This window comes from Limulus polyphemus, unplaced genomic scaffold, assembly GCF_000517525.1.
Source record: "Limulus polyphemus unplaced genomic scaffold, Limulus_polyphemus-2.1.2 Scaffold2407, whole genome shotgun sequence".
NCBI classification, from domain to species: Eukaryota; Metazoa; Arthropoda; class Merostomata; order Xiphosura; family Limulidae; genus Limulus; species Limulus polyphemus.
Genome location: NW_013668017.1, coordinates 52,650 through 65,955, shown reverse-complemented (window position 1 = coordinate 65,955; position 13,306 = coordinate 52,650). Strand labels below are relative to the sequence as shown.

The 13,306-nt window shown below is 33.2% G+C and overlaps 1 protein-coding gene across 3 annotated transcripts in view; it reads left to right on the top strand.

The window, feature by feature from the left end:
- The window catches only part of LOC106466873 (RNA polymerase II-associated protein 1-like), a 120,245-nt gene extending 115,523 nt beyond the window's left edge, over positions 1-4,722 (top strand). For all 3 annotated transcript variants that reach the window (XM_022394944.1, XM_022394942.1, XM_022394943.1), the window contains exon 34: positions 3,923-4,722. In XM_022394944.1, coding sequence (XP_022250652.1) covers positions 3,923-4,048 — 126 coding nt within the window. In that variant the 3' untranslated portion in view covers positions 4,049-4,722. The remainder of the gene's footprint in view (positions 1-3,922) is intronic.
- The last annotated feature ends 8,584 nt before the right edge of the window (positions 4,723-13,306 follow it).

The window sequence follows — 13,306 nt, the reverse complement described above, 5'->3', positions numbered from 1 at the left end:
TACCACTACTAGCTATGGTCGAGTCACAATGGGACTGTTGCACTAAGAGCTGTCATAATGCTCATAGCACGATGTTGCTATTATCCACTACTGCAATGGTCCATCACATGGACTGTTGCACTAAGAGCTGTCATAATGCTCATAGCAGATATTGCTATTATGCCCTACTGCAATGGCCATCACATGGACTGTTGCACTAAGAGCTGTCATAATGCTCATAGCAGATGTTGCTATTATACCATACTGCAGTGGCCATCACATGGACTGTTGCACTAAGAGCTGTCATAATGCTCATAGCAGATGTTGCTATTATACCATACTGCAGTGGCCATCACATGGACTGTTGCACTAAGAGCTGTCATAATGCTCATAGCAGATGTTGCTATTATACCATACTGCAGTGGCCATCACATGGACTGTTGCACTAAGAGCTGTCATAATGCTCATAGCAGATATTGCTATTATGCCCTACTGCAGTGGCCATCACATGGACTGTTGCACTAAGAGCTGTCATAATGCTCATAGCAGATGTTGCTATTATACCATACTGCAGTGGCCATCACATGGGCTGTTGCACTAAGAGCTGTCATAATGCTCATAGCAGATATTGCTATTATGCCCTACTGCAGTGGCCATCGCAACTTCAGGATCAGCATGCGGTATGAAGTAAATTCCAGTGAGAATGAACTCGTAGGGGTCTGAGAGTTTAGTCTCTTGAAAGAGTATGATGTCATGAAATTTGGAAAGCTTTTCAAGGCAGTATACTTTTCCCTTGATACTCCTGATATAGTAGTAACCTGTCACAATGTGAGATTAGCAGTGTCTGGTGCACTATTTACCAGCTCAGTGTTTAGGCCTTAGTTTCCCTTTTGCTCTTCTGCTAAACAGTAAAAGTTTCATTTCTCCCATAGATACCCATTATAGTGCAATGTTTTCACGTATTAGTGTTTATAGGCAATACATTAAATATTCACTGTTCTCAGCCTTTTCCACTCTTAAATTTCAAGTACATAACAGTGGGCCAGTAGCCTATTACAGTGGGGCTTCTATTCTTGTGGTAATTGCAAAGGAATAAACATATTACCCACTATCAAGAAGCCTCCCCAGTATAGGATGCTATGTTGATAATCCCTGCTTATATTAATTAGAAATATTCATGTTATTTCCATCCTCTAGAAACAGAACTTGGTAAAGTTTCCTCTCCACTAAATAATCTATGAATCTTCCCAGCATGTGGGACACTACCATGTATATCTTGCAGATCTTAGTTGTGTTAGCTGTTGATGCCATTGCTCTAATGTTGTACACAGCTAGGCTGAGTATGCTCCAGACTGTTAACATTAGGACCTGGCTTACCAATAGATTAGTCCGTGTCTCAGACGTGATGCTTTAAGCATGTAGCAAAACTAAACTAAGCTAACTGTAACATTAGATAAGCCTGTTGACAGTTTAAATACTATTGAAAATATACACTAAATATTTTGAACAGAATAAGATGTCCATTGATCTACACATCAGACATTCTGGACATAACGTACTTTCCACAGATGTAGTCAGTATCACGATGTCAAAACATTGCTACTTTATTATGAACAAGTCATCCATACCCAGCCTGAACAGAAGGCCAATATTTAGCTATTTTTAAACAGAAAAGATCAAAATTTTGCTTTTTATGTAACAATACATGTCAGATGCATAAAGGTACTAATACTGAAAAGAAAGACATACTTTTTTCAAGCATTCTATGAATATGAAATTGGTGTGAACAAACGTTTAAATATAATCATTTTCACCAATGATATGAATTCTAACACTTTTATGCGTGTTTTTTAACTGTTGTTACAAAACTGTAATTGTTTTACATTATTGGTGGAAATGATAATACGAATTTTAATACTTTTATGCGTGGTTTCTTTTAAAAAATATAAAACAGTAACAGTTTTGTAACATTAGGTTTTTTAAAAATTTTGAACAGAATAAAACCTAAACTGTTGTTCATCCCTCTATTTAATTAGTATAATCAATGAGTCTCAGCTAGCCAAACTACTCATCTTACTTTGCAACTTAAAATCAAATAGAAACTTACACAAACACAATATTATCTATGTGGTTTCAATGTAAACTTAAACATATAATTTTACAATGTATTATTTCAAGTATGTAAAAATCTTTTATTTTTTCTCTACATAATACTTATAATTGTATTTTTATTATCTTTATTATATTGAAGCAATTGGATTATATTCTATATTCATCATAATTCTATATATTTAATAACTTTAATACCAGGTGTCAGTTATTATTATGATTGTTGCCTAGATACCTATTTTAAACTGGAGTTTCACAATTGACGAATTTTTATCGCACAGTACATTGTTGCCTGATGAAAACCCAGTAAGTACGTAAATAAAAGTATTTTAACTTAGATAAAAGTCTGTGTATAATTCTACATATTAATTAACCTACATTATGAGTCTTTAACAACACTTATTAGGGCTAGTTAAGCATGATGGAAAATATTTCTTACCTCTGGTGATACTGTTCCCGATTAAGCATTTCCTCTCCTGTCACTTTTTGTAAAATGATTGAAAAAGGTTGTGCAGCATTTTTATCTCCTTGAAATCTTTTTTAATAAAGGTGGTTATTACTTGTGCAGCAAAAAAAAAATATCTTATTTCAAATTTGTGTTTTCACTGCATGGGTAATAATGACTTTTATTTAAAAAAATTTTGTATCAATTTGAAAATCAGAAATATAAACAAACAAACATTTAAATATAATCATTTCCATCAATAATTAACTGTAACACTTTTATATGTGTTTTTTTTTAACCTGTTGTTACAAAACTGTTATTATTAAACACTTATTCCCTAACAATTTGTTGTACCAAGCGACAGATGGCAGCATATACTTCTTCTTTTTATGGCTTAAGGGCTATAGGCCAAAAAAATTGGCCATACTTTTTTTGAGAAAAAAAATGATACCCGAGTGCACACCCTCAGAATTCTCTTAGTATGTGTGCAAAGTTTCAGGTCTCTAGGTTGTTTCCTCCTGGAGCTATGGTGCTGACTGACTAACACATACACAGGCTGTTTTGTTATTATAGACTGAATATTTTTCCTAGTTTATAAGCATTCTTCTATGTTTGGGCTTAAAAGGGCACCAACAATCATTTTTTTCATTAGGAATCAAACAATTCTACTGATTTTAGTGCAACTTTTATATTTATTATAAAATATAAAATATATTTTCTTCAAATGTTTTGACAAAATGTGATATATTTTGAACTTTATAAAATTCCAATACATTCAGTATTTAGCCTAAAATTGCTTTATTAACACTGAAAACAACTAACTTGTAGTTTAGGTTCTAGTTTGTTTGAAACATTCAAATTAAAGTTGTGGCTGTCTGTGACCTAATGGTTAACATGTTAAGCCATGAATCAGAAGCTTAATGATTTGATCCTGTTATGTGTCAAAAAACATCAGCTACACTTTCAGGTGTGGGCATGTTATAAAAATGATGGTCGATCCTATGATTGGTTAAGAGCAGCTACGTAGGCAGCAGGTGCTGGTGACTGATTTCCATCCTTCTGGTCAGCAATTCTAAATTACTGGAGTCTCTGACCTGGTTATTTAGACCATGTTTTTTATAAAACATTAAGGTAAAGTTAATGATAGAATTTATAATCAAACAGTCATTAAAACAACTTTATTAGAGGAGTACTTTAGCAGTAAAAGCTTTAAATATACGATATGATTTTGAATAGTATGTAATAATTACATTGGTCTTCATATTTCTACTTTCATTTGTAAGTTTGTTAATGCATGCCCTGGTTTTATACACTGTACAGCCCACCTATATGGGTGTATTTAGTGACAGTGATATTCATATTCATTCTGTTTTTTTATATATATATTAGGAAACTGTGCAAAATATCTTGCTCTACAAAGCACCATCTATACAGAAATCAGATTTGGGGTTTGAAAAATGGAATACTTTACCTCAGGAAAGACAGGAGCATCTTAACAAGGTCACTAGGAGGTAATTGACAAGGATAAACAGGAAGATATAACATGTAAATATTCTATGACATCAGTTATCACATGCACAGTTGTGGAATTAAATACTTTTAATAGACTATAGTGGTGATTATCATTTTATGACAAATTTTGCAGTATCTTCCCATCATTGCTGCTAAACTTCAAAATGTGAAATAAACTTTGAATACAGACTAAACTACCTAAAAATTCAATTATTACATTTACAATTTATGTGGTATTCAGGTTGGAAAACTTTTTGAGGTATCAGAGCAACTGTGTAGTTTGGGCTGATGATTTATGACGTATGCAACAACAGGCTTGTTTTATATGTATTTAATCAGTTTCCAAACAAATCATATTCTTTTCATTTTGATCAAAAATATGTCTAAAATTGATGTAATATTTATTTACATTTAGTATGGGAATGAACAGCACACTAGGTATGAAATTCTGCTCGTACTCACTGGTACTGAGTACCGGAAGTTATTTTTTAAGGCAGTACTAGTACTGGGACTTATGTAACTGCTTTGTCGTTTTTATGTTTATACATAGATTGGCATTTCAGGAACTTTATTGGAGTGTTTGAAACAAAGTAAACACTTCAATGTAAGTAACAAAGTAAACACATCAAAGTAAATGTTTTCTGTAATGTTATAATGATTAAACTGTATCAGAGAAATATACTAATAACTGTTCATCAATCTACTGAAAAGTTCTTTCCCACTACCAGAAGAAATATATATATATATAATGGAAATAAAATAGTATTTGCAGTACCAAGTAGCTTGTGGAGTTTGAGAATTTGAAAAGGTTTTGTCAGAAGAAAATTTAAATTGACACATAAGAGAAATCCATAATGTGCATGTCATGTAAGTTAAAAGTACAACATTGAAAACATCAAGAAATTAAACATGTATCTTTTTTTTACTCTTCTCGGCGAAAACTGAAATGAGCATTATGAAAAAATATACACTTCACAAAGACATGTTACCACCAAAAGAGTAAAGAGCACATGACAAATGAGGGAAGTGAAAGAACATTAACCTTGTGAATTAAGGCCCATTGGCTTTTTTGGCTTAAGATGTTCTGATGAAGTACTTTTCTGTAGAATGATTTTTAAATGTGTTATTATATTCAACAAAAGGTTTAAACATTTCGATTCATGGCTGTTGAAATGAATACTGACAGATTTTGGCTTCTTATAGCTAGTATCAAACAAGTGCTATTTAATTGTAAGTATCACAGTGCTTGCAATTTCATGTATATGAAAGTCTCCACAGTTCAGAAAAGTACAGGTGATCAAATAAATAGCATTAATGGTTGACAAAAGTCATTGACTGTTGAAGTATTATGATCACATCATTTCTAATCTTAACGTCTGCAAACATATTTTAATATACTTATATACATTACATCAATGTAAGTCACAAGTCGGTAAACCTTTCTTCTGTTGTGACATAATTTGACACAAAAAGGACATACACAAGTCTATTACCCCAACTTGGCCACAAAATAATATGATCATTGGAGGAGTAGTGAATAGATTTGTAGTCTAAGGTCAGTAGATGAAGTGTTGTATATGAATACAAATGTCCTAAATATTTTTAGGTTATACTGAATCTTCCACCTGGTGGTTGACAGTATAATATGAGAACATGCATCTTTTTTCAAGCATCAAAAAGCAGAAGCTGAATCAATGTAATGAACCTATAAGTGGAGAACAATTTAAAATCATCGTAAAGGCAGATTGAACAGGAACTGTGTATAAAGAAGAATAAGTCTATTGGTTGGAAATTTTAATCGTCCTGTGTTTTTAATTATTTTGAAGGAGGTTTTGGTCAGTTAAGTTATTATTTATGATGTGTTAAATGGAGTAATTTACTTTGTAACAAAAATTAATTGAGGACTATAGTTATAGTTTGTACATTATTTTAGTTTTTTTTCTTCTTCACTGGTGGAAAAGCAATGAATATTTTAGAATTCAAGTAAGTAGCATTGCTTTAACATCTTTTAATGATTACAACTCTGGAAGTAAACCTACTATATAATTAAACAGGAATTTCAGACTATAAAATGTTTAAGAATAAATAAATATATAGTGATTGTAAAACCTGTTAAGGTAAAAGTGTCAATATTTTGAATAAAACTGATTACAATAATAAAGAAGTCTTACTTGATAGAACTAAAATTCAATAAGTTATATAAAGATCCATCTAAAACTCAAGATGGTAAATTACAGAATTATTTACTAAAACTAAAAAAAGTAAAATTTATTGGATGAAAAAATTAATATGAAATAAAACCATTTTATTCCTATTCTGGTATTAAGGTGGAGTCCCAACGATTCATTAAGATGGGTTCCTGCTAGATTGATAATGTTTGCCATTGGTACATATAATGATGACCCAGCAGAGTTTCTGGTTAAGTTGTTAGAATCATTAATGCTTGACAGTGAAAAGCTTGATCTAAGAACAAACAAATCAAAGTTGATATTCAAACTGCAACTAAACAGGTTTAACCAAATCTTTAGATGTTCCTAGATTGTATTTTTATTTTCCATTTCTGGCATGCATCCTTTTCCATTTAAAGTTCAAGATTAAACCTGATTACAGGATTTCTAGAGTGAAAAACTGGGACTTTCATATGGAGTGACATTTTAACAGTAAAATTACAATATTTTTTTTTTTTTTTTACCATTTGCTAAATAATTTGACCATATTATGTAGTTTAAAATAATAATTAATAAAACTTGCCTAAGTTGTCTTAAACCTTCTCAAAAGAAAGATATTCTTTCCTCGTGTTTGTTGTTGTTGTTTTCGAGGCTGGGCAGGTCTTCAAATCTTTAATTGAGTTGGTTGCCCAGTAACATATTAAGTTAAGAAAACGTAGCAGAGAGAGAGATGGAATACTGTTCTGTGTGATGTCTTTCAGGTTATTTCCCAAGTAAACTTTAAAGGAACTGTGTATAATGACAAACTGTACCCATCAAGCTTACATTGGGGTAGAGAAAAACTGGGGCAATTTAGTACTTTTACTGTTTTTGATCGGGACGGGTAAAAAAATAATCAAAATAGCATCCATAATATGTCAAACTACACCGTAACACCTTTAATATATTGGTTAAGTGCTAGATGCTGTGAAAAATAGTCACTCGCATCCGCTCGTAATATGAATTTTATGCTATCTTAAAATAGTTTCACATACAGTGGTTAAAGTTACTGGCATATACCGCCCCACTTCAACTACTGCATGTGAAACTATTGTCTTAACGATACGCATACTGGCATATACCGCCCCACTTCAACTACTGCATGTGAAACTATTGTCTTAACGATATGCCTACTGGCATATACCGCCCCTGCGTATCGTTAAGACAATAGTTTCACATGCAGTAGTTGAAGTGGGGTGGTATATGCCAGTAGGCATATCGTTAAGAAAAACAAAGGCAGTATGATATACTGGGAAAAGAAAGAAATAATATTATTATGTTGTACTCTGCAAAACACCCAATCCACACGTCTTTGGTTTTGCAGAAAATGCGTTTAGGTTCGTTTCTCTGCAATTATAGAGTTAGTGAGTTTCAACTCAGATCACTGCCCTTATATTCCGGAAGCATCATCCTTTCGTCCCCCCAACCATAGGTGCATACTCTAAACGCTGTTAATCTGTGAGAAATGTGACCTGACAATCTAATGGATGGTATGCCTCTAATATTGTGTAGAGTCTACTTTTAAGGCACCTCTCTCTCGTCAGAACGCCCCCCCCCTCCTCCCGTCCCCATTGTTATCGTAGTTTGATCATAATTTTTGTATTTGTTGAATTTAGGGTATATTACATTTTGTTAATTCCTATAATTAAGTAATATCTATAAAAACATAGTTTTCGAAACTTATAAACCAACAAAAATTTATCAATTTTAAGATTAAGTTATGTAGATCAAATATTATGCAGAGATTTGTTTACGACCTATGGTAATAATTTGCATATCCAGTCATCTTGGTCTGTCTGTCTCCCTGGCCTGTGACTACACAGGTTAGAAGCACATAGACGGTTGCTGCAATTCAATTGAGTATGGTGATTTTCGAGTGTAGATTGTGCCTTTACTCGACTCCTCACGTATAAAGACTTTCTGACGTGAAGCCCTTTTATTTATGATAAAAATAATAAGAAAATGATATCGCATTGTTGTGAATTGCATCGGTAAAGAAAGATAAACACAAACACTAAAGTTAAACTGATGGTTACTAGAACAAACCAAAAAAACCTCATCAATCCTACAGATATTTGTATAAAAACCGACACAAGAGCCGTACTCACAAGCTTGCTTCCCCCAAACCATATAACTGAACCATTAGAATGAAACAAGGACAAGATTAATGTGCCATTTTCACCGCAAAATACAAGAACAAACAAAAATTCATGATTTACCATTAGCAGACTTAAAAGTTAAAGATACATTTCCATTTGACATTCTTTGCCTTGGGTCGATCAAACAGGCCTTCAAAAGTCGTTGATGAACTTTGCCTTGGGCCGATCAAACAGGCCTTCAGAAGTCGTTGATGAACTTTGCCTTGGGTCGATCAAACAGGCCTTCAAAAGTCGTTGATGAACTTTGGGAAGCAGTTAATAAAGAGAAGAGGAACAACAACACATCTACTGAGAAAAATTTCCAGCAGTACCATCACCTAGAACATCATCAGAGAAAGAAGGGGGGTTTGTGAGGCCTAGGTGCTCATCATTTTAACGTCATTACAGATAATGAACACTCTTCTATGCAATCTACCTTTACTTGTAACTTATCATTACAACTCTTGTACTATATTTTAGGACAAAATATTTGGACCTACATGAACTAATTTTGTACTTTTTATTTTTTGCTTAGCAGATTTTTACCTTAGGTGTTGATAACAACTGAAGTGATTGTTTCTAGGTTGTTTTTGGTTGTATCCTTACTAATATAAGCTAAGAATAAACAAAGACCAACGGAGAGACATTCATGATGTGGGAATATTTATTGTATAATATAAACAGAGTTGAATTATGTATGGTGGAAGTTGAAACTAAGAACTTTAAAAAAAAATGACTTTATACGCAACGTAGATGCAAATTTAATACTGCCAATTATCAGTAGATATAACTGTATAGTATTGATGTCTAGTTATAACATAACATATCACAAAGGATCAAGAAATAGATAAATCCTAAACTCAACAATTTAGAAACAGTAATAGGTGTTATCCTCTCAAACAAGTGTATGCAACAATTTGTTTTATATTAATTAAACAAATAAAACTTGAGAATGTTTGACGACCGTTTTTTTGGCTTCAAAATCTCCAGAAACTAAACTTTAACAAGCGTCATCATATTACATGAAATCAGATTAGATGGGATGTGATGAGGTGCAATAGTTATTTGGAAATTTCCCTTGAGAATTCAAAACCCAATCAAGCCCTGTTTATACCTGCGTAGGAAGCATATTTGGAAATTTCCCTTGATAATTCAAAACCCAATCAAACTCTGTTTATACCTGCGTAGGAATCATATTTGGAAATTTCCCTTGAGAATTCAAAACCCAATCAAGCCCTGTTTATACCTGCGTAGGAATCATATTTGGAAATTTCCCTTGAGAATTCAAAACCCAATCAAACTCTGTTTATACCTGCGTCGAAAGCATATTTGGAAATTTCCCTTGATAATTCAAAACCCAATCAAACCCTGTTTATATTTGCGTCGAAAGGGAAAGATTCCTGTTCGATATTTTCAGACATGTCATTCCTATTTAGCTGTATATGTTAGAGACGACTTGCGTGTGATTTCTGATCTCTGTTTTCAGACATGTCATTCCTATTTAACTGTACATATTAGAGACGGCATGCGTCTGATTTCTGCTCTCTCTTTTCAGATATGTCATTTCTATTTAACTGTACATATTGGGGACGGCTTGCGTCTGATTTCTGCTTTCCGTTTTCAGATATGTCATTCATATTTAACTGTATATATTAGGGACGGCTTGCGTGTGATTTCTGCTCTATGTTTTCAGACATGTCATTCCTATTTAACTGTATATATTAGATAATACTTGCGTCTGATTTCTGCTCTCAGTTTTCAGACATGTCATTCGTAATTTAATTGTAATATATTAGGGACGGCTTGCGTCTGATTTCTGCTCTCTGTTTTCAGGCATGTCATTCATATTTAACTGTGTATATTAGGGACGGCTTGTGTCTGATTTCTGCTCTCTGTTTTCAGGCATGTCATTTCTATTTAATTGTATATATTAGGGACGACATGAGTCTGATTTCTGCTCTCTCTTTTCATACATGTCATTCCTATTTAACTGTACATATCAGAGACGGCTTGCGTCTGATTTCTGCTCTCTGTTTTCAGACATGTCATTTCTTTAACTGTATATATTAGGGACGGCTTGCGTCTGATTTCTGCTCTCAGTTTTCAGACATGTCATTTCTATTTAACTGTATATATTAGGGACGGCTTGCGTCTGATTTCTGCTCTCTGTTTCGGACATGTCATTCATATTTAACTGTATATATTTTCAGTTTGTTAGTCGCTTATTACTTTGACATCAACTCAACAATCTGGAAAACAGATCAACGGTGTCTGTAGATGATAGTAAGACAGTAGATGATTTGAATATCTTATGTTAACAGACGATAACATGGAAAGAATATTGAAGCTACGAACAAAAATGAATGAAGGAAATAACAGACATGGTCTCCACGTTACGATTAGATCTTTACCTTTTTAAAAGCAAAGTCATTAATAATAATACTAAAGTCAATTTTTTGGGCAAGTTCACATTCAATTGACAAAATCGCAAGATATGTTAAACGTTCGTATCCCATTGTAGATCTTCTGTAGTTTTTAATAAGTTCCAACTTGTTCAGCCTCAACAGCAGCCACCGGTAACAGACGGAAAAAACGAAGATCTATCTATACTTCACTGAAGACTAGCTGTAACTTCTTGTTCTAAATTGTGTCAGTTCAGTATCATTGCGGAATATATATAGACTTCGCATTCTGACTGCCATGATAAGTAACGGGGATGATATTACATTATTTCGCCTTCAGCTTGCACTTGTTACACTTATCTATATGTTCACGAGTGACGCTCTCATAGTGACCTAGCAACTCAAGAGTTCCCCAAAAGTTACCATTGCTGGGATAAACAGTCATATTGTTGTCGCCTTGAAACGGCAAGCTTCTTGATGTAAGGTAATATCCAGTAGTCTCTGCAAAATTATTTTCCATCTTCAGCTTCACTTACAAACTGTTTTTGATGTTTACACCAGCGACTTTTATGATTCCTTCCACTGGAAGTAACAGGCTTTATGATACTTTTTTGACGTTCAGAAAGTTTTTGTACAATTGTTAATTTTTTTTTTTCACTTCTTACCAGTACGCTATGTTGTGTGCGATTTTCGTCTACAGTATAAAACAATAACCACGGAAAACAGCACAGTGCATTGCTGGCGTCACTCAAAGCAAGCCAGTCAGGAAAATGTTTTTTTCTGTTGTTTTGACGACTTCGAGTATAGGAGAAATTCAGAAAAACTATAACCATCCACTTTTTTTCTTCTTCTTCTTCTTTTTTTGGAATTGTTTGTTACACCCAGATCGGAAGTGTCAACATCAATTCAACAATCAAGAAAACAGATCAACGGGGTGTGTAGATTATAGTAAGACAGTAGGTGATTTGAATATCTTATGTCTTGGTACTGTGAGTAAAACAATTTTTCAAAGTATTGAAGCTGTAATCTTTTGAATCCTGTGTCTGTGTAGTATACTTTGTCATAAGTCGTTTTAGGTGTGTGGATTCTTGGTTTAGGGATACGGAAAATTATATGCTCGCCTTTTCTCAAGGAACTTCATTATATGAATTTTGTATGTCGAAAGTTGTCATTTTTATTTTTGGACCTAACCTCTTTATGAATTGAATAAAGTGAGGAGTATTATTTTCAATTTCAGGATTTTATTATATGGTTGAGATAACCCAAGTTAATATATTTGGCCAACGTGTAATAGAATTCTGAATAAGTGGCCATTATGAACTGTAATTTTCAGGGCGTTTTATGTACGTTTGCCGTGAGGTTGTGGTGGTTTTGCCTTTACAACATTGTTACCAATTTCCGAAACTCTAATGCATTTTTATAAACTACATATTCATAATTTCTCATAGATATTAGATCATAAATGATACAACATACTCTGTTTTATTTAGTAAAACGACTTTGTTTCCTTTATCGTTTTTTGTTATTACCATGTTAGAATTTTTTGTAATTTATCAATTTTTTCTTCTTCTTAGTTTTATAGAAATCTTGAACAAATTCCTTGACAGCTTAAACTTTTTACCTTGGCAAGAAAATTCTCTTGTGTGGGGTTAAGAATTTTGAAAATGAGAGTCTCGTTTTCATGATGCTTAGAATTTGTCAGGAGATTGAGGGAGCTTGCTTTCATTTTCTTGCATTTGTTTATAATTCAGTATCAATTTTCTGCTTAGTTCATCAAGGCCTATTTGTAAATTAGTGGAAGTTAAAACATTAAGACTTTTGCTGTGTCATGCAAGTTGAGGTAGTTGAGAAGTTTGTTGATAATTGTTTGTCTATTACATGAAAGCTTAGAAGTTTTAAGTCTTTCTACTTTTGTAGATATTTTGTACTTTTTGTTTGGAAACATGATTGTTAATAATGCCATAGTAATGATTCAAATCGTATCAACACTGGACCTATGAATTATTTCATTTTATGGAAGTCGTCCAAAGTCTCTATATTTTTCTTGAAAAGTGTAAGCTAGAATCTTACTTTGGACTAGTTGAACTTTATGGTCTTGGTTGCGTTACCCATTGCATTCTGGAAGCAACTTTAAAAGAAAATATTTGCACAGACATTTTCAATCCCATACAATACCTGAACTGGAAATCTGAAAATTCTATACTACAACAACAATTAGAATCTTTATACGATATTCCTTTGATATTTATGGTAAAGCTAATAAGGCTATTCTACCGCCATCCTTAAATTTAAACTGCTTACCAGAAGGACAGCAACCGCTCAGCAACATTTTACCACGCTAAGGGATTAGCTGTCATTCTTATAGCTCACCCATTGCTTATAGCGCGAGAAATATTTAGTGGTAACACATAGATTTGAACCCGGCATGCCAGCTTTAAAATCCAAAGCTTTATCAGAGGGCTAACCAGCGGCCAAATACCTAGAAATAGCAGTTAACAAAAGTAATTAATAAAA